Source organism: Lissotriton vulgaris, chromosome 4_1 (genome assembly GCF_964263255.1).
Source record: "Lissotriton vulgaris chromosome 4_1, aLisVul1.2, whole genome shotgun sequence".
Lineage (NCBI taxonomy): Eukaryota > Metazoa > Chordata > Amphibia > Caudata > Salamandridae > Lissotriton > Lissotriton vulgaris.
The window spans coordinates 1701100594-1701123660 of record NC_141691.1 but is presented as its reverse complement, the minus strand read 5'-3'; the positions used below and the strand labels follow the sequence as shown (position 1 = coordinate 1701123660).

Below are 23067 nucleotides of genomic sequence, written 5' to 3'. Positions count from 1 at the left end.
GGTCAACAATTTATCTGCCACCTGTTTTACCATCCTGCGGTGGCTTAGAAAAATCATCTGGATGCTGCCAGAAGACACTCAGAAGACTGTAGTTAATGCACTCATCACCTCCCGCTTAGATTACGGCAACATCCTATATCTAGGATCAGCACAAACAGTTATGAGACGTTTACAACTTGTTCAAAATGCCGCAGCCAGACTTCTGTGTAGGTGTCCCAGAAGGGAAAGAATTTCAGGCCATATCAAGGCACTTCACTGGCTGAAAATTGATAACCGAGTCAAGTTCAAAACATTGATCCTTATGCACAAAATCAAATGGGGTAGGGCCCCAAGTTACTTACAATCCCTAGTGCAGCCTTAAATACCGTCTTGCTGTCTTAGATCGGCATCTCAATGTCTCTTCAGCGTGCCGAAAGTGCGTAGAGCAAAGATTGGAGGGAGGTCCTTCTCCCTGCTGGGCCCCAAGCTTTGGAATGCCCTCCCATTGCACTTACGCTTAGAAACGCGATACAACCACTTCCGTAGAGCCATCAAAACCTGTCTCTTTAACCAGTAAACTGCTCTTGTTCCCTCTCAGAGGTGCACTTTCTGCTCTTGAACTTAGTGTCTCTCAGCGCCGGTAAACCCTTTTTGGGTAGCTGTCGCGCTTTAGAAACCTATTAAATAAATAATAAATAAATAAATGATGACCCCATGTCATCAGGGACATGGTTTTCCAGTCTTGAACTTTACTTTAGCAACCTATTGCTTTCCGTAAATTGTGTTCTTGGTTCTTATCAAGTCAGCACTGGAAATGCAGGCGCTTACTTTGGAATTTCATAAACTTTGCAAAAAATGGTGTCCACTCACATGGGGCAGGATAATGAAGGGTGGAGCCAATGGCAATAAGCCTATATATTATCTTTGGCAAAAAGGTGGAAATGTGATAATAAATCTGTTCATGTTGTCTTAATTAGACACAAAGAGACTGCTTTTCAGGACAGAAGTTAGCAGAACATTAAGTGAATGGAAAAGTGTGGGGTATTTCTAAAGAAGTGTGGTCAAACAGGGTAGCTAAGAATAATTTATAGGAGATGTGGCCACTGTAATAAATGCATCTATATGACATTCCTATAGTGCAAACCTAGCCAAAAGGCAGGGGAATGCTGTACATAGTCAAAGACAAGCATTAAGAGTAAGAAGAGAGGTTTGCAGATGGTTAATGAATTATGATATAGTGTTCTGTAAGTAGATGAGTCTTCAACTCTTTCTAAATTGGTGCAGCGTTTGGGCGATGCTGATGTATTCAGGGATGTTGTTCCAGATTCTGGGTACATACATGGAAAAAGTCTCTTGTTTTCTTTTTCTTTTTTGGACTTCTTAGTGTGCAGTCTCGTGGTGTCCTGGCTGCCGGTGTGCTGAGAATCACCAATGATAGTGAGCTTGTCTGCAAGATAAATGGTGTTGCTGGTGGCGATAACTTTGTAAATGATGCAACTTGATTTATAGATGGTGCAGATCTGCCATGGAGCAAATGACGTTCCATCAGAATAGGGATGATGTGATCAAAGTTTTTCAGGCCCTGGATCAGACTTGCTCGTGCTTGTAGGATGCTCCTAAGGGGTGCCAGTATAGAGACTGGGAGGCCATGGTGTATCTAGACTTAAGAGTACAAGGACTTGAACAGCAGTGCTGAAATTGCATTCTGGAATAAATGGTTTGACCTTTTTTTTTTTAGAAGACAGAGCTTGTACCAAACCATCCTGGTTTATTTTGACAAAGTGTTCCTTTATAATGAGGTTGGTGTCCATGGTGAACCTACGTGATTTAGCATTCAGTGAAAACTGGGCTTCAAAGCCAAGATTCATATAATTGAGCCAGGTTTGTACTGTATTTTGTTTATTATTTCGGGCAAATAATAGGAATTCTGTCTTGGTTGGGTTGACCTGCAGGTATGGATGTAAAAGCAGTGTCTGAGGAACTGAATGTCTGAAGCAGAGGAGACTTTCAAACAGAGGTGTGTATTATCAGCATGTAGGTGGATCTTGTTGCTGTTATATGTGAGTAGAACATCACACGGTTTCATGTCTAGGTTGAAGATGGCAGGAAACTGTATACAGCCCTGAAGGCCTCCGCAAGAGATACAGATCTTTTTTTACCTGATTGTGCTCATTTGAACACACTGGTGTCAATTAAAACGGTATTAGGAGACCCAGTGAACACCATTGCTGGTGAATCCAGTTTGAGAATCCAGTATGCTTATGAGGGTGATATAGTCTACTGTGTCAAAAGAAGATGAGAGGTCTAGCAATAGCCGTAGGCAGGGATCATCTTCATCTGTGGTCAGGCAGGATCCATTTATCGCACGTAAGTTAATGGACTCCATGCTACCGTGCGATCGGAAGCCAGACTGGTCCTCCTCTTCTTGGTCCAGGTCCTCCACATATTTTTATTGGCCAGGGTTCAAGTCACTTTGCCTACTGATTCTCCTGTTCCTACTTCTAAACTGGACCTCATGCTGGTGGTCTTCCTGCCAAGGCCAGACTAGCCTTTTATCTCATCAGACCTTTCTCTGGAGGTCTAGCATCATTAAAGATTGTTTTTTTATAAGGCCTACACTTACCTCTGGCACTTTTGTCACTTTACCCAGCTACCCAGGGTTTATTGAAGCATTCACAGTGGGTTCATAAGCAGATAGAGGTGAAGAAAAGAGAGTGGGAGGGAAGAGAGGCAGAAAATTGATGGATGAAAGGAGTGAGTGAGCGGAGAAGGGTATGAACCTTTCTTGTCAGAGCTACTTTTACTTCCAAACCTGACCATGCTTCCTGCTTCTCAGATCATAGTCCTCGAGGTCGTAGTCTTTCTGGTCTTCTTGGTACTGGCCCTCCAAGTGTTTTCAATTTTGGTACTTATCATAGGCTTTGAGGTCCTAGTTTTGCTCCTGGTCCTGCTTGACATGGTCCTCCTGGTCCTCTAACCTTGATTTGTATGGTCCTCCTTCTGCTAGTCCCCAGGGAACTGGTCGATATTTTACTTATCCACTAGGGCCCCTCTGACGTTGATCCTCCAGTGGTGAAAATGCACCTGCAATAGTTAGATAAAGGGGTGGTGGGGGCATGGTGCTAGATTAAAGAAGCATAAAGTGCAATCAAGTCTAGATAGTCAGTATTGGTATTCGGCAACTCCAAACTTCGGCAGTGCTGGTGGTGGATTTTTGAAGAAAACGTTGGGTTCTGGCACTTATGCTTTTACAAATTAAGAATTGTTCTTCAGATGATAGAACAACTCTTTGGTGACACAGTTATTGCAGCAGGAGAGCCATCGCTCAGGCTTGAAAGATGGTACACCATGAGCCTCAAACAGTTGATGAGTGTGCACCTTAAAGCCTCAGGCTAATCAAATGTTACAGGTGTGAGTGACATACATTAGTGCTATCACTCATATTACACAGGAAAGAACAGGATATCGCTTCTAACAACAGAGTTATCACTCAAGATTCAGTGATTAAATATAACTGCAAGTTAGAGAGAAGTTCTTCAACTCAGTTCTCAAATAACTTACATCCTAGCTCTTATAACAGCAGCGCTGTCACTCAGGTTACACTGATATCATATGTTGGAACACTATACAACTGAGCTTCCCTTGCACTACGCTGATGTAAGGCTCAAGCGTAAGATAACAGATCTGTCTCTGGATAGAGATGTAAACCTCGTACAGAAGATACACACAATAGGTTTCATCTATGGTAGGCCTGTGGGCTGTAGGCAGGTGAGCAACTGCTTGGGATCTACAGATGATGATTGTATGATTTGTAAACTACTCTTTTAATGGATGATTTATTGTCTTTTTGCCCAGCTGCAACAGCCCTGAGACCTATCTCTGTGTGTGGCTTGTGTTGAATTGAAGGCAGTGGGGAGCAGGGTTATTGGTTGGTGTAACACAGTGCCAGCAGCTGTAATCATAAGAAAGTGGTTGCAAGAGGTAGACTAACATATTGTGTTGCAATATTTTGGTCACTGTGTGTCACATAGTCTCTCTCACTCCATCTCTGTACTGTCAATGTTAACATGTCAAAAAGTAAGTGTACTAACATTGTGATTCTCTTCATACAGAAAATGTTCAAGGACTAAGCTGTTGAGTAGAAGGTTCAGGACAATTCTACTGTACACGATTCCATATTGATAACATTATTGTATGATGTGGAAAAGACCACTGTCTTGAACAGTAATGTGGAAGTGTGAGTGCTTGTTGTGGCCTACAAGAGAGCCTAACATATCAAAGCAAAAATACATGTTCAGTTAAAAAGTTCATCCCTTTACCTGATAAATCGGTAAATATGTTATCAGATATAATAAACAATATGTGAACCTGAAAGCGGGCATACTTACAGACTTTGTACTCCCTTCTGAAATTTCCTCTTCTGGTGGTTCCAATTTAAGGTCCTTGTGAGACAAAGAAAACACATGAAAAATATGTTGATGAAATAGTCGACGGGGTCAATAAATGTGATTAATGTAATAGACTGTGCACACTAATTCAGTTATACGTGTTAAGAAAACCAGTGTGGAAATTGCTCACAACGAAAACTTTCCTGAATGCATTGGCTGGTTCATCACTTTATATCAAACTATTCGGGCGGTAACTACTCTGGGCCATATTTATGGCAAAGTAACGCAATGCAGCACAGTAAGTCACCTTGCTGTGTGGCGTTCCAGGGAAAGGGCAGTAATACATCATATTTTTTTTAAATGTGCCGCATTCCTGACCTTGTCCGTGCGCTGGTGATGTTTTGGCAGCCTAGTGGCAATTCAGGCACCCTTGCACCATGGTGAAACGGTGCCTGCATTGCAGATAGGGTTTTTTTTTTCAGGAAGGGATACCTTCCTGCACAAAACGATCCTGAGAGGCAAATTCCTGTTTATTTGCGTGCTGCAGAATGTAGTACACACAGAAAGAAAAAGTAACTAGGAGAAATAAAAATATTTCTCCTTGTTACGCATCACCTCACATCTTTTTGGGGCATTCCCAGGTTTACTGGTTCCGGTAAATCTGGGAATGCATCACAAACCATGGGAGTTGCTTGGGAACACCCACGGAATGCCTCCTTGGTGCAGAGTATGTGCGTGCTTTACTCAAGAATTATGAAGCCACTCAGTGCCACGCAGTATGTATATATATATATATATCCAAAAATAGTTGCCCCCACTTAGAGAAACCACTTCAGGTAGGTTCAAATCAGTGTTTTATTCGGAAGAAAGCTGCAGACACGCTGTGAAGAAGTGTACACCCAAATTGCATTGCCTGACGCGTTTCATGCGCGAAGCGCATTTCCTCAGAGGCAGTTGATCGTCTGCTCACACCATGGATTGTCAATTTGGCACCTTGACCTCGTGTCTAAAAGGGCGTGGGCGCGCTCCCAGGCATTCTGGTAAAAATAGTCCTTGAATTCTGAACTCGAGTGAGTTGCTTGTGGCAGTGAAATGGATCCAAATTGAAACCACAGTGGGATGGGCAGACTTCAAACACCAGCAAGTCTGCACTGTGGTGCTTTCTCCAGCACTACCTTCCTGCCCTTCAGTGTGCAGCCTCACCTGACGCCACACGGGTCCATGAAGCCATGGTCGGGTTTTCTCCACGGCCCTGACTGGCCGTTTGTAAATCCAAAAATAGTTGCCCCCACTTAGAGAAACCACTTCAGGTAGGTTCAAATCAGTGTTTTATTTGGAAGAAAGCTGCAGACACGCTGTGAAGAAGTGTACATCCAAATTGCATTGCCTGACGCGTTTCATGCGCAAAGCGCATTTCCTCAGAGGCAGTTGATCGTCTGCTCACAGCATGGATTGTCTTTTTGGCACCTTGACCTCGTGTCTAAAAGGGCGTGGGCGCGCCCCCAGGCATTCTGGTAAAAGTAGGCCAAAAAGACAATCCATGCTGTGAGCAGACGATCAACTGCCTCTGAGGAAATGCGCTTCGCGCATGAAACGCGTCAGGCAATGCAATTTGGGTGTACACTTCTTCACAGCGTGTCTGCAGCTTTCTTCCGAATAAAACACTGATTTGAACCTACCTGAAATGGTTTCTCTAAGTGGGGGCAACTATTTTTGGATTTACAAACGGCCAGTCCCGGCCGTGGAGAAAACCCGACCATGGCTTCATGGACCCGTGTGGCCTCAGGTGAGGCTGCACACTGAAGGGCAGGAAGGTAGTGCTGAGGAAAGCACCACAGTGCAGACTTGCTGGTGTTTGAAGTCTGCCCATCCCACTGTGGTTTCAATTTGGATCCATTTCACGGCCACGAGCAACTCACTCGATTTCAGAATTCAAGGACTACTTTTACCAGAATGCCGGGGGGCGCGCCCACGCCCTTTTAGACACGAGGTCAAGGTGCCAAAAAGACAATCCATGCTGTGAGCAGACGATCAACTGCCTCTGAGGAAATGCGCTTCGCGCATGAAACGCGTCAGGTAATGCAATTTGGGTGTACACTTCTTCACAGCGTGTCTGCAGCTTTCTTCCGAATAAAACACTGATTTGAACCTACCTGAAGTGGTTTCTCTAAGTGGGGGCAACTATTTTTGGATTTACAAACGGCCAGTCCCGGCCGTGGAGAAAACCCGACCATGGCTTCATGGACCCGTGTGGTGTCAGGTGAGGCTGCACACTGAAGGGCAGGAAGGTAGTGCTGGAGAAAGCACCACAGTGCAGACTTGCTGGTGTTAGAAGTCTGCCCATCCCACTGTGGTTTAAATTTGGATCCATTTCACTGCCACGAGCAACTCACTTGAGTTCAGAATTCAAGGACTACTTTTACCAGAATGCCTGGGGGCGCGCCCATGCCCTTTTAGACACGAGGTCAAGGTGCCAAAAAGACAATCCATGCTGTGAGCAGACGATCAACTGCCTCTGAGGAAATGCGCTTCGTGCATGAAACGCGTCAGGCAATGCAATTTGGGTGTACACTTCTTCACAGCGTGTCTGCAGCTTTCTTCTGAATAAAACACTGATTTGAACCTACCTGAAGTGGTTTCTCTAAGTGGGGGCAACTATTTTTGGATTTACAAACGGCCAGTCCCGGCCGTGGAGAAAACCCGACCATGGCTTCATGGACCCGTGTGGCGTCAGTTGAGGCTGCACACCGAAGGGCAGGAAGGTAGTGCTGGAGAAAGCACCACAGTGCAGACTTGCTGGTGTTTGAAGTCTGCCCATCCCACTGTGGTTTCAATTTGGATCCATTTCACTGCCACGAGCAACTCACTCGAGTTCAGAATTCAAGGACTACTTTTACCAGAATGCCTGGGGGCGCGCCCACGCCCTTTTAGACACGAGGTCAAGGTGCCAAAAAGACAATCCATGCTGTGAGCAGACGATCAACTGCCTCTGAGGAAATGACTTGCTGGTGTTAGAAGTCTGCCCATCCCACTGTGGTTTCAATTTGGATCCATTTCACTGCCACGAGCAACTCACTTGAGTTCAGAATTCAAGGACTACTTTTACCAGAATGCCTGGGGGCGCGCCCATGCCCTTTTAGACACGAGGTCAAGGTGCCAAAAAGACAATCCATGCTGTGAGCAGACGATCAACTGCCTCTGAGGAAATGCGCTTCGTGCATGAAACGCGTCAGGCAATGCAATTTGGGTGTACACTTCTTCACAGCGTGTCTGCAGCTTTCTTCTGAATAAAACACTGATTTGAACCTACCTGAAGTGGTTTCTCTAAGTGGGGGCAACTATTTTTGGATTTACAAACGGCCAGTCCCGGCCGTGGAGAAAACCCGACCATGGCTTCATGGACCCGTGTGGCGTCAGTTGAGGCTGCACACTGAAGGGCAGGAAGGTAGTGCTGGAGAAAGCACCACAGTGCAGACTTGCTGGTGTTTGAAGTCTGCCCATCCCACTGTGGTTTCAATTTGGATCCATTTCACTGCCACGAGCAACTCACTCGAGTTCAGAATTCAAGGACTACTTTTACCAGAATGCCTGGGGGCGCGCCCACGCCCTTTTAGACACGAGGTCAAGGTGCCAAAAAGACAATCCATGCTGTGAGCAGACGATCAACTGCCTCTGAGGAAATGACTTGCTGGTGTTAGAAGTCTGCCCATCCCACTGTGGTTTCAATTTGGATCCATTTCACTGCCACGAGCAACTCACTTGAGTTCAGAATTCAAGGACTACTTTTACCAGAATGCCTGGGGGCGCGCCCATGCCCTTTTAGACACGAGGTCAAGGTGCCAAAAAGACAATCCATGCTGTGAGCAGACGATCAACTGCCTCTGAGGAAATGCGCTTCGTGCATGAAACGCGTCAGGCAATGCAATTTGGGTGTACACTTCTTCACAGCGTGTCTGCAGCTTTCTTCTGAATAAAACACTGATTTGAACCTACCTGAAGTGGTTTCTCTAAGTGGGGGCAACTATTTTTGGATTTACAAACGGCCAGTCCCGGCCGTGGAGAAAACCCGACCATGGCTTCATGGACCCGTGTGGCGTCAGTTGAGGCTGCACACTGAAGGGCAGGAAGGTAGTGCTGGAGAAAGCACCACAGTGCAGACTTGCTGGTGTTTGAAGTCTGCCCATCCCACTGTGGTTTCAATTTGGATCCATTTCACTGCCACGAGCAACTCACTCGAGTTCAGAATTCAAGGACTACTTTTACCAGAATGCCTGGGGGCGCGCCCACGCCCTTTTAGACACGAGGTCAAGGTGCCAAAAAGACGATCCATGCTGTGAGCAGACGATCAACTGCCTCTGAGGAAATGCGCTTTGCGCATGAAACGCGTCAGGCAATGCAATTTGGGTGACACTTCTTCACAGCGTGTCTGCAGCTTTCTTCCGAATAAAACACTGATTTGAACCTACCTGAAGTGGTTTCTCTAAGTGGGGGCAACTATTTTTGGATATATATATATATATATATATATATATATATATATATATATATATATATATATATATATATATATATATATATATATATATATATATATATATATATATATATATATATATATATATATATATATATATATATATATATATATATATATATATATATATATATATATATATATATATATATATATATATATATATATATATATATATATATATATATATATATATATATATATATATATATATATATATATATATATATATATATATTACCTACCGGCAGTAGTTATAGTGGTGACCTATTTTCCATAGGAAATTCGCAACATTCTATTCCCAATAACTTTGGTGTGGATTGACGAATCTTTGCGAAATTTTCAAAACTCGTGGGGAACTCCGGTCCGCTCCTATCCTTAAAGTTTCACGGAGATTTGTCAAGCGGGGGCCGAGAAAAAACGAGGGGTCCCAAAACGTGTTTTCCCCATGCAATTTCCCATAGGAACCTTTAGTCGCAGCTTCAGCCCGAACTGCTGACGGAATTACACCAAATTTGGCAAAAAGGTAGCCTTTGGTTTAGAGTCATGCCTTTTTGTTAAATGGTGTATATCCGTTCAGTAGTTGCTGAGAAATTTAAAAGTAAAAACACATATATATCTAGGGACCCGGATCCTCCCATGCTCGAGCTTTATGCTAATTGGCTGTCAACACTTCAAACCAGGAAGAGTTGGCAGCCATCTTGTGCCTCGGTAGAACCGAGCACAAGAAAGCAGTGAGAAAAACATAAAAAACACGCAAAGGGGGCAGGGTAGAAACACCCTGACCCCCTAGGCCTGCTCAGGGGGTCCCACAAGGACCCCCAAGGCCCAAAAAAATGTTTATTTCTTTTTTTCAAATTACGGGATGCGCGGAGGATCCGCGCATCCCGCAGCGGGAAAAAAACGAAGCGTGGGCTCCAGTGCGTTGTTTTTAATTAGCCCCGCGGGGGCCAAGTCCTGGGGGCAATATGCATATTTTAATGCAGGCCCAAAGGGGCTCCCCAGCCCCGGGGACCACCCCAGGGCTTTTCTGAAATATGTAGGGAGGCTCTCAGCCCCCCCATCCCCGGGGACCGCCACCCCCCAGGGCTTCAAAAAACATGGGTGGGGGGGCTCAAAGGCCCCCCCAAGCCCCCGGGACCGCCACTCCTGGGGCTTGTAAAATAAATGGTTGGCGGAGTTCAAAGGCCCCTCCAAGCCCGGGGGACCACCACCCCCGGGGCTTATCTAAAACATGAGCCCCCCGCAGCCCCCGGGACCACCACCCCTGGGGCTTCTTTTTCATAAAAAAAACCCATGTGTGGGGGGCTTAAACCCCCCCCACACGCCCCAGGGCTCCCAAGTCCCGGGGAGCCCCACCTCTCTGGGGCTTTGAAGATGGCATGGCCCCCCTCCTAGTGCCCTCAATGGTCCTGGGGACCGCCACCCCGCAGGGCCAGCTCTTGCAGTGTCCCGGGGTGCCCACCCCCAGGGCACTGTAGTTTGCAATGACAGGGGGGAGCCTCGCAGCTCCCGCCCTGTCATTACAAACTGCTTTGCTTCATTGAAGCGAGAGAAGGGAAACCCGTTCTCGCTTCAATGAAGCAAAGCAGATTGCTTTTCCACATGGGGAGCAGCATGTTCGCTGCTCCCCATGTGGAAAAGCAATGCCGGCTCCCGCAGGAGGCGGGGAGCCGGCTGGGACCAAGGGGGCATTGGGGCTCCCCCCACGGTCCTCAACGGGGATCGGGCTTCCCCGGGCCAGAAGTGGCCCGGGAGGGGTCCATGTGCCCCCCTACCCCATTAAAATAAAATAAAAGTAAAAAAAAAAATGCAAAGGCCGGCCCCGGGGGATGGGGTCCCTGGGGTCATAAATGGCCTGGGGAGAGGGGCTACGCAGCCCCCCTCCATGAAAATATTTTTTAAATTGGCCATGCCCCGGGGGAAGGGCACCTGGGGCCCGGAATCGGCCACAGAAGGGGGGCCCCCCTTCCCATAAATGAATTTTTTTAATATTAATTTGGGGGTCAGCCCCTGGGGAATGGGGTCCCTAGGGCCACCAAAAAAGTAAAAGGAAGGGGGTCCACACAGCCCCCTTTTAAATTCTTTTCTTTTTTTTAAAAAGACACGCGATCGTCCCTAGATCCCGCCCCCCTCACAAAAACACTCTGCAAACGCACCCTGTGGCACGTTTTAAATTGTAATTTAATTCCCCTTCAATACTGGGGGTCCCTGGGGGCCAACTAGCCCACCAGGTCCCTCCAGTAAGCGCCTCAGGGCTGCGTTGCAGAGAAGTGGTTTAGGCCACGCCCCTTTTTACACCTCTTTGCAATGCAGCCTTTTGGCGCTTACTGGAGGTACCTGGTGGTCTAGTTGGACCCCAGGGACCCTCAGGATTGAAGGGGACTTAATCCCCCAACTTAAAACGCGCCACGGGGCGCGTTTGCACAGTGGTAAAGGTGGGGGCGGGGCCTGAGGTGATATGTGTGCAAACATGCCCGGTGGCGCATTTTAAGTTGGGGAATTAATTCCTCTACAATCCTGAGGTCCCCTGGGGGCCAACTAGCCCACCAGGTACCTCCAGTAAGCGCCACGGAGCTGTGTTACAGAGTGTTGTATAAAGGGGCGGGGCCTCTGAACACCTCTCTGCAATGCAGCTCCCTGGTGCATACTGGAGGTATCTGGTGGGCTAGTTGGCCCCCAGGGACCATCAGGATTGAAGAGGTATTAATTCCCCTACTTAAAACGCACCACAGGGCGTGTTTGCACATGTCACCTCAGGCCACGCCCCCTTCCTTCACCATTGTGCAAACGCGCCCCCAGGTGAGTTGTAAGTTGGGGAATTAATTCCCCTTCAATACTGAGGCAGCTCTGTGGTGCTTACTGGAGGTATCTAGTGGGCTAGTTTGCTAGTTGGACCCAAGGGACACTCAGGATTCAAAGGGACTTTGTCTTCCAACTTAAAACAGCCACAAGGCGCGTTTACACAGTGGTGAAGGGAGAGGATGGGGCCTGAGTTGACGTGTGAAAACACGCCCTGTGGCACGTTTTAAGTTGAGGAAATAATTCCCTTCCAATCCTGAGTGCCCTGGGGGCTAATTAGCCCTCCAGGTGCTTCCAGTAAGCCCACTGCGCTGTGTTTCAGAGAGGTGGCCCAGGCCATGCCCCTTTTTACACCTCTCTGCAACACAGCTCTGTGGTGCTTACTGGAGGTACCTATTGGGCTACTTGGACCCTGGGGACACTCAGGATTCAAGGGGACTCCCAAATTAAAATGGACACAGGTCACTTATACACAGTGGTGAAGGGAGGGGATGGTGTAGGCAAGTGGCTCTCTATATACTGGACCAAAGTAAGGTACAGTGTGTATAGAGTCCCCAGAGGTTTGGCAGAGGTTAAAGTTAGATATAACCTTACTCTCTAAAGTGGTAGCTTGTGCTTCACCTCGCCTCTCCCACCTGAGGGGTGGAGTTGACACAGGCTGGCACACCTCCTTTCCTCACGTAGGGTTTCCCACCAATCTTCCTGCCAGAGTGGGGGTCAGGACCGGTGGGGGCCAGTTGCTGAGTACAGCAAGTGGTATGGAGAAGCTCACAAAGGCGGTATGCCTTTGAAGCTTCACCCTTCCCATCCTGGGGGAGGAGACCTAGCACCTCGCACAGATTGTGCATTGTTGCAGGCCTAGGAGAGCGGGGTATCTCCACCCAGGGGTCCAGCAACATGTCTGCTGTGTGGCAGCCTAAGCAGCCTCTCAGACAATACGTGGATTGTAGGTTAGGTTTCAAGGAGCATCTCTAAGATGCCCTCTGTAGTGCATTTTACATTAAATCCCACACTGGCATTAGTGTGGGTTTAATGTGCTGAGAAGTTTGATATCAAAATGTCAGTCTTCAATGTAGCCATTATGGTGCTGGGAAGTTTGTAATGACAAACTCCCAGCACCATATACTCCTAATGGCATCACTGCACTTACAGTGCCCAGGAATGGCCCTGGGTACTGAAGGGGCACTGGGCTCATGCAGCTGTACCCACTCCACTGGCATAGGGCACCCAGCTCGAGGGGTGACTGATGTATGACAGGGCAGTGGGTTTGTGGGCATGGCACACAGGGATGTGTGCCATGTCGACTCTTTATTTAGTTCTGTACCAGGACACTAAGTCTGCAAATGCAGCGTGTAGGTGTCAGGTTGCAGGGCCCCTAAGGGTGGCACAATAAGTGCTACATCCCTTAGGGGTCTTCTCTGGTCACAATGCCCTGGGTACCTAGGGTTCCATTTACCAGGGGCTGACATGTGGCCAGAGATGCCAATTGGGTTTCAGCTTCAATACAGTTTTAGGGAAGGAACACAGCCCTGGACATCTGATTGACAGGAGCCCAGGACACACTCAGTCAAAGCACATCAGCAATTCAGCAAAAAGTGGGGGCAGACCATGCAAGAAAGATGGCACTTTCTCATAGATGGGGCCTGAGGTGACGTGTGCAAACACGCCCTGTGACAGGTTTTAGGATGGGGAAATAATTCCCCTTCAATCCTGAGGGAGCCTGGGGGCCAACTAGTCCACCAGGTACTTCCAGTAAGCACCACTGCACTGTGTTTCAGAGAGGTGGCCAAGGCTGTGCCCCTTTTTACACCTCTCTGCAACGCAGCTCTGTGGCGCTTACTGGATGTACCTAGTGGGCTACTTGGACCCTAGGGACACTCAGGATTTAAGGGGACTTAATCTCCCAAATTAGAACGGAGACAGGGCGCGTTTACACAGTGGTGAAGGGAGGGGATTGGGCCTGAGGTGACGTGTGCAAACATGCCCTGTGGTGCATTTTAAGATGGGGAAATATTACCCCTTCAATCCCGAGGGACCCTGGGGGCCAACTAGTCCACCAGGTGTGTCTAGTAAGCACCACTGCGCTGCGTTGCTCAGAGGTGGTCCGGGCTGTGCCCTTTTTTACACCTCTCTGCAACGCAGCTCTGTGGATCTAACTGGAGGTACCTAGTGGGCTACTTGGACCCTAGAGAGCCTCAGGATTCAAGGGGACCTTATCCCCCAAATTAAAATGGTGTGTTTGCACACGTCAGCTCAGCCCCCGCCCTGTGGTGCATTTGAAGAGGTAATTTTAACCCCCCTGCCCTATTATGTACAAGGGGCTTACAGAGGAGGTCATTCTAATCACAGGGGTACCCCAACGCATACTGTTCCCTAGTGTATGTAGGTGTTTTACCTGTATTCTAAGTGTCTTTTAGCATAGCACTGGCTCTAGGACTGGTTAGTCAGAGTCAGTTACCACAAGTATCCATCTAAAAAAATTGTAACAACTGCACCAAAACCCAAAAACTTAACAAATTCACCCAGGCACTCTCCCTGCAGTACTCTAATCATTCAGTCACTACCCAAGTACTCATGCACTGAGCCAGGCCTTAGCACATGGACTGCTTCAAACGCCTATCCACTATGCATGCAGTCCTCTAACCACCTACAAATTTGTCTGTCACACCTTCAATTCCACAGTCAGTATATATACACTCCAGCAAACACCATGTCACCCCCCTTGCACTCCTCCAGTGACCCATTCACACCATGTACTAATCCATTCATTGCGTTAAAAGCCAACCACTTGTAAAATCACCCAGGCACTCTCCTTGCAGTACTCTAATTATTCCGTCAGTACACAAGTACTCATGCACCAAGCCAGGCCTTAGCACATGGACTGCTTCAAACCCCTATCCACTATGCATGCAGTCCTCTAACCATCTACACACTAGTCTTTCACACCATCAATTCCCCAGTGCACTCCTCTAGTTACCCATTCAGCACCATGTACTATTCCATTCACTGCGCCAAAACCCAAACACTTATAAATTCACCCAGGCACTCTCCTTGCAGTACTCTAATCATTCAGTCAGTACCGAAGTACTCATCCAGTGACCCAGGCCTTAGCACATGGACTGTTTCAAACCCCTATCAGCTATGCATGCATTCTTCTAACCACCTACACACTTGTCTTTCACACCTTCAATTCCCCAATCAGTGTCCATACACTTTCAGCAAACACACTGTCACTCCCCTTGCACTCCTCTAGTGACCCCTTCAGCAGCATGTACTAATCCATTCACTGCTGGGTTTTCCAGCTCAATGAGGCTTCTTGGGTGATCTAACAATCCGGTCAGCCCCCAGGAGATGACAAGGCTGTCCCTCAGTATCTGGTGGTTGGAGGCAGCAAGAGGGCTCTGACACTGCGGATCTGCTGGTGTGGATGTGTTCGGTAGAGCCATTACAAGCAGCTCCCCGGCTGAGGGTCGCCTGTGCCTCAAAACACGCATACACTATGGATGCTCCCAGAGGGTATTACATGTTCTCAATCCATGGGGGATATCAGGGACTGCAGGAGACTCTAACCTAGGGATGAGTCCCAGAGGAAGGCTCAGAGACAGGGGGTAGGCCTCCAGCATATGGAGGATTTTTTTTTAAATCTTTTTTTTTAAATCGCAGTAAAGCTTTGAGGTATGTATTTCTTAATAGAAACATCAAGGGGGTTAAAGATGGTACACCACATGACCCTCCTTCTGTACTGGTGGCCTCTGGTCTGAAAAAAAAGAAGCGATGTCTGACTGAAGGGGAGGTGGGGCAGGAGGTATGTCCCCTCACATTATAACTCTACCAGGTCCCCTGGCAAAAACTTAGGGGGTAGGTGCAGGAGAGCAGCAGATTAAAATTACTCCTTCCCTCAAATCATTTTTCAGAGTCCTACCTGTTGTCCAACGCTATACAAAAAAGAAACGGAAGGTGCACACAATTAGAGTCAGTAGAAATAATGTATTAAAGTATCTTCTTCTTTATTCAATAGTATTGTATTAAAGTATCTTCTTCTTTATTCAATAGTATTCATCAGACATAGGCACAGCCAACGCGTTTCGTTCCATCCGTTCCAGAATTTCTGTGGAAGAAAGATTCAACTTCAAACATCACTTGATCGTGAACTCAACTTTAGTCTTTGCGCACTTCGAATATGACCTTAAGATACCAGTTGGAATAACCTAAGATCGCCCTGTGTGGGCATTATCTTCACAAGTCTAAAGGTTATGTGATTCTGACCCGCAAATGGTCGTCGCCACTGATCCTTAACTCTCTGACCAAAATTGGTGTCAGCTCAAACTACATTAACTCGCCCTGACGAAGTTCCTAAAAGGCAAATGGAACGAAACGCGTTGGCTGTGCCTATGTCTGATGAATATTATTGAATAAAGAAGAAGATACTTTAATACATTATTTCTACTGACTCTAATTGTGTGCACCTTCCGTTTCTTTTTTGTATATCTTTGACCCATACACCTAACGGTAGCAGGTGTAGGAAGAAGTTTGCACCATCCAAAATCAAGAACTAAAGGATCCGTAGTGCTTGACCTGGTCTGCTGCCTTGGTCTTTTGAAGTTTTGCTGTTGTCCAACGCGTAGAGGGAGAAAAAAGGGATACCTCTCTGGACTTTTGCTGAGATAGCGTCACGTGAAGTAGCTTCATCTAGTAGGGTGGCCGTGCAAGCTCGGGCATTAGCAGGGCCTTTGGGAGCGGTAAGGTCTCCAGGGGCCTCTGACTTAGGGGTGCTCCTGTCTCCACCAGCAATAGGTTTGAAACTCTGACATTAATTAGCGAACAGGAGCCGGAATAGGAGCAGCCACTCACTGACCCAGAAAGTAATACCAGGGTCGAAATCCCGAGGGAAAAGGCAGAAGATTCATTGGCGGGTATCCTCCTATGGTTAAAAGAAGAAATTAAAAATAAGTTTATGGTTTCAGAGACTAATCAGGAAAGTATTCAAGTTTCATGTTCTGAGTTAGCGCAGAAGCTAGACGTAGTTGCTGCTCGTACTAAAGCACTGGAGGAGGAGGTAGTATCAACAAAGCGGGTCGTTGAGAAAAACACCTCAGAGATCTCAATGCTATGCAAACAGAATAAAATGCTACATGAGGACATACATTGAGAGGGTAAGGACATGAAGTCTTTTATAATCAAGCCCCTGAGAGATACTGTATCAAAGGATAAGCCTGAGATCGATCTAGTTCATGAGATCCAGAGGGCACACCGAGATCCGTTCAAGAGGAGCCTCCAACGGCCTCAGCCAAGAAAGATCTTGGTAAACTTACTTTCGTATGCAGTTAAGGAGGTAATCCTGAGTGCGGCTCTAAGGGAAGGCCCCTATACGGTTAATGGCTTTGCTCTCAAAATAAGTACAGATATATGCAAGGGAACTCAGCAGAGTCAGTGGGAGCTGGGCAAGTAGATGGAGGACCTTTGGAAGCTGGGGGCAAAACTACAACTAAAATTCCCAGCAACCCTCTGCATAATGTGGAATAACCAAATGCATAATTATTGTACAGTGGAGGATGTGGATGAACTGATAATCTCCATTAAAGGGAAAGGAGATGCCCCCTGACTACTTTAGCATTGAGCACAAGTATTTTTCAGATTCAGGAAGGGTCAAGAAAGTTTGTTGCGGTTAAAACCATCAGGCGCCACGGAGCAGCACAAAAGGCAATTCTATGCCTTCAAGTTTTGGGAAGGTTCCCCAGGGTAGGGTAAGAGGGGGGGCTTGGGAAGGGGTGTGGAGGAGGGGCGCAAAGTGGGGATCAGTGGGAAAAAAGAAAAAGAAAATTCCTCAATGTCACAGTGCAGATTTATCTCCCTTCAGAGATGGGTTGTTTAAGGATAGAGTCAACACATTGGAAATATGGATGGGGGTGGTAGCAGTATACGTTTCTTAACCTGGAACATCAATGGTTTATGGGCCCGAGCCAAGCAAAGAGTGGTTTTGAGGTACCTGGAGGGAAGTCAGGCCCATATAATTATCCTGTAAGAAACACACCTAGTCGCGAGAGAGAGTAAGGAGCTTCTCGCCAGGTATGGATGGATTGCGATTTCAGTGATGACTGATCAGGACCAGTGTTGTACAGGTGTGGCGATCCTGATTAAGGAGGATTCGGGGTAGAGATAGTGTGCTCCAAAATTGATAGTCATGATAGGTGGGACCTAGCCAGGATGAGAAAGTATGGTTTTGAGTTCATATATGCAGGGTATTATGGACCAAACATGGATGACCCCATCTTATTGTTGACGTAGAGCTAAGCTTAGCAGAATGTTCAGTTCCTTTTGTTCTAGGGGAAGATTTTAACGGTGCTTGATCCTATTCTAGATAGAACAAATATAAAGGAAGGGGTCAGGTACCAAAGATGAGACAGGCTCTCAGAAATATGTTGCAGCACCTGGGATTGGTGGATGCTTGGCGCTATTTAAAAGGTCGGGAGAGAGGATACACCTTCCACAGCAAAAAACAGGCTAGATTATTTTTGTGTCGATGTAGGTTTAACAGGGCATATTAGGGATGTTAATAATCTTCCAGGGCATATTTTGGATCACTCAGCTATAATCCTATCACTGTAACCCCCTGGGTTTAAGCAAAATCTAAGTGGACTTTGAAGAGACCTATCCTTTCAGATTGTGATCTGGCACTCGTACTAATAATAACGAAGGCTCAGCCCCCCTTGAAGTTGTGAGGGATACATTCAAAGCTTTCATCCAGGGGATATTAATTTGGCAGGGATGTTTAAAGCACAGGAACAGGAAGTTGTGTTATTTGAGATCAGTCTACATACCCAGGATGAAGTAACCAATAGGGGATTACAATTAAAGCGGTTAGAAGAGGCACATTTAAGCTATAAGACTAAGATCAACTACAAGTGTAGGGAAAGGTGGCAGGCTGGCTCGATGAGGAACTCTGAGTATGGGGAATGAGCTGGGGCCTTGCTGACTTGGAAAGCGAAAGTGGAGTGATCTCTTAATATGATCAAGGAGCTGGTGGTAAGCTCCCGGGGGGAGGTTTTAAACAAACTTGAGGACATGCATAGACACCTGGTCTCCCTCTTTTCTGCTCTATATAGGGGAAGACATTTCCCTGAACCCATACAAACTTAGGGAATGGCTTGGAGGTGTGGGCCTCCCTGTGCTCTCAGAGGAGGGGACAGAATTTATGGAGGCACCTATAACTCAGGAGGAAATTAGTGGGGTTCTGACTCGTAGCAAGAATGGGAAAGAGGCAGGGCCAGATGTCATCCTGTCAGATGTCTATAAGATTCTAAGGGAGGAAATAGTTGCATTCTTGGAGGCATAGCCAGGAGCTTGTGGAGCAGCTGATAGGTTGTACAGACCTCACCACAGCCCGGTCATTGCCTTTGGCTGTTGTTACATTGGGTGCAGGGTTTGTTGGGCGTATTTGTGGGGTGTTTTGGAGATACTGGGTTTTAATCCAGGCTTTGTTTCTTTGCTACAGGGACTCTATGAGTTGACTAATGCTAGGATTCCTCTTAATGGCAATCTCACTGAGAACTTCTCTATCTCTAGGGGTCTAGACAGGGCTGCCCTCTCTCCCCATTATTGTTTAATATTTATATTGAGCCACTAGCTCAGCTTCTGCGTACCCATGGTCAGATCATTCCCTTTAAGGGATCGCAGTTCTATTATAAAATTGTGTTATATGCAGATGACCTAATAATTTACACCTCGGATCCTGTAAACACTATCCCAAGGGTGGAGTCTCTGGTGAAGGAGTTTGGGGTTTTCTTAGGTTACTAAGTGAATAACACGAAGTCGGAGGTAATGTGTTGGAATACATCATGCTGGGAAGGGAAAGTGCAAGCTGAGATCCGGTAACTGGGTATCAAGATTTAAAACCCCTTAGAGGCTATCCTGAAAGTTAACTGAGAGATGGCGGCAAAGGAGGTGGCAGTTTACCATCTAGATGGAGGAAACTCCCGCTCATAATAAGTGGGTGAGTTAATTTAGTTAAAATGGTGTTACTACCCAAACTGACATATCTGTTTTATTGTATTCCTCTAAAATTCCCAGTCTCTGCACTGGATAGGATTCAGGCGAGAATAGGAGGCTTCATATGGGCATTTAGGGAGGCCAGGCTTGCATTGAAAAAGCTACGCCGTAGGTTAGAGAAAGGGGGCTTGGCCCTCCCTGATCTGAAGCTCTATTGTGTGGCCTTCCAGCTAAAAAACTGCAGGATGCTTCTGGTTAAACCCATAGGCTCAACATGGGGGGCAGTGCTGGGAGAGATGGTAAGCGAGTGTGGCTCCGAATGAGTTTTGTACAAATTTGGAGCAAAGAATTTTTTTAAAAAGGTCCGCTTGAAGGCAGCTCTCCTCCTTTAGGTAGGGGTGAGGAACAGATTGGATATGGGATATTATTCAGACTTCTCTCCTATTTTGGATGCCCCTTTTCGTGTGGTAAGGATTAAGGTTTGGGGGGAGCTAATTGCAACACAGGGAGTACCCCCATGGGAAGTGTTAGCAGCTAAGATTCAGAACTCCCTGTCTAGATTTAAATATATTCAGCTGTCATCCTGGTTCTTGGCTACTTGGAGGAGTTCGGTGGAGTGTGGGAGTTTGAGTCAGAATTGCAGGACGGAGCTCCAAAGGCTAAAGAGTGGGCCCAATGGTATTGGAGGCTGCATGATGATGAGGATAAAAAATTGAAGGCTCCCTACTAAGTCTGGGAAGAAGGTATCCACAGGACTGTGACACTAAGGGCCCCATTAGGATGTCAGGTGGATCACCACCGCAATGCGGGCGGTGGCGATCCGCCCGACATCCTTCCCCGCCCGCCACCCATTTCCCCCGGACATAGTAATATACTGCAGCAGACGGAAAGACCGTCCGCTGCATTTCTGCCCGGTCAAGGAGTTGACCGGGCGGAAAGGGGTTTCATATGGTGGAAGTGTCTGTTAGACACTGCCATCCATATAAGGGTGAAGACGGGGACATCTGCCACGGAAAGGCATGCAGGTATGTCTTGTGGGGGCCGGTTGTGGGGCTCCAGGGAATCCAGGGGGTGGGTGGGACACATGGGGGGTACCATAAACTTCATTGTAAACGTGACAGGGACTACAGGGTGCATGTCACGTTGTGCATTGAAGTGCACAATGTGCATTTTTATCATTGCGGCAGACGGTGCTTTCAGCACCGCCCGCCACAATGTTAAAAATGCGGGATGCGCCCACCAGTGTGGCGGACGCATCCAAATGGCCCCAACGGGACTGCCGCCATTATGGCGGGCTGTCACGTTTTACGTCGGGATGGTGGGCGGACAAAGTCCGTCCGCCATCCTAATGGGCCCCTAAGTGTTTGGGAAAGATCTTTAAAATGACTTAACACAGTGGTGAAGCCTGCCAATCTTAATCGTAATCATTTCTTCACCATTAACAGACTATATTGGACTCCCAAAAGGATTGCAAAGTTTTTTCATGAACCTACCCCCAGATGCGTTAGGTGTGGCTTATTAAAAGCGGATGACCTACACATCTTTTTTACATGTTATGAGATGGAAACATTTTGGTGGGACGTTGAAGTTGCGGTTAGAGATATCTTCTGGACGAATATATCTTTGAGCCCAACCTTGGTCTTAAAGGGGGTTGACATTTCTCCTATAAAATTACAGTAATGGCCGCAGCAGGCTTCGTTGATCTATCTGATGCTTTTGGCTAGAAGGGAAATCTGTAAATGATGTACAGACTCGATAACCCCAAGGGTGGGGGACTGACTTCAAGCAGTTAGATATAACTACCAAATTGATATTACTAGCAGACCTTGAGGGTATAAGTAAAAGATAATTTGTGCTGATTATCAAAAGTGGGGAGATTTGAAGGTCGGATAGGAATTCTAATGAGTGGTTCTATTAATACACCTAGGGATAGCTATAAATGAGAGGTCTGGCTTGGGCCAGTAATTGTATGCAACATGTTAAGGGCCGTAAAGTATTTACAGAAGGTGCCTGACGTTGCAGCAAGGGTGATATGAGGACAAAAGAACAACAACAAAAACCAAAGGTTACAGGGAAATTTTGTAAGGAAATAGAATTTAAACAAAAACTTTAGAAATGAACTCTAAATTTTATATTTTGGTTGAGATTTTACATGCACCAAACCATAGCAATTCAGCAGTTACGGTTATACTTATCTCAAAGAAACTAAAACTCATGTCCTAAAGTAACTATAACTCATGCCCTCACCATGCACTGCTAATTACCCCAAACATTACATCAGTCATGACATCTTTTATGACATCTTTGATAAAATCACTGCAACATTTGCAGTAAAAATGATTGCTGAGAAAACTGAGAATGGGGTGTGCGATCAATAGTTACCCTTTCCTTTATAAAGCCCTTGGTCCCGGGGAGGTGTTAGTCCCTGAGGCTCGGGGGTGGGGTGGTCCGTGAGGCCCACCCAAATAAAAAATTAAAAGACTTGGGGCCAGATGTAGGTAGCCTAATACCGGTCTGTAACGGCCGACAATCGGTATTTTCGGGCGTTATCGACCAGTATTTGGACATTGAGATGTAGCCCAAAATTTACAGATCCGGAAAAAATACTGAATCAGTAGATTACCGGCTCGGTAAATAATCCGAATCGGTAATATTACCGAAGCGGTAAAATTACCGAATCGGAAAATATACTGAGTCGGTAAATGTTCCGAATCGGTAAAATTACCGAATCGGAAAATATACTGAGTCGGTAAATGTTCCGAATCGGTAAAATTAGCGATTCGGAAATTAAGAAATGGAAAAACCAACACCATTGAGATGTAGGTGAGCCATAAATTAGTGAATTTCACCAAAATTCGGTATTTATGAATCAGTATTTAACATGGATTGTAAGCAGGTGGTAATCAGGTGCAGCCTATAAAAAAGGGTCCCAAAATGCAACACTGGAACCAGAATGGCAGCTTTTTACGTCATAGCAAGACGGCTAAGGCTACAGGCAGCAGGTGAGAGGGAATGGAGAAGGGAGGAGCAGGTCTATAGGCAAAGGATTACACTCTTCCAATTGACAGAGCCAGAGATACTTGAAAGATACAGACTGCACCCCCAAACCATCATGGACCTCATCAGGGACCTGCACCCACTCCTGGACCACCCAAGACCAAGGGCCCACGCCATCCCACCCCATGTCCAGGTGCTCTGTAGCATACACCTCCTAGCATCTGGGAGCTACCAGAGTGTTGTTGCTGTGGTAGGTGGGGTGTCCCAGAGCTGCCTGTCACGTTTTTTCAGAAAGTTGATGGATGCCATGATGCAAAGATTGGATCATTACATCCACTTCCCAGACACTGATGCGGACTTGCTCAGGACCAAGACTGACTT

General features: G+C 46.7%; 1 protein-coding gene across 1 annotated transcript in view; it reads right to left on the bottom strand.

Moving 5' to 3' along the window:
- NECAB1 (N-terminal EF-hand calcium binding protein 1) overlaps positions 1–23067 on the bottom strand; it is a 1444409-nt gene that overhangs the window by 162060 nt on the left and 1259282 nt on the right. Inside the window, exon 9 of the mRNA XM_086967008.1 lies at positions 4368–4421. Coding sequence (XP_086823134.1) covers positions 4368–4421 — 54 coding nt within the window. The remainder of the gene's footprint in view (positions 1–4367; positions 4422–23067) is intronic.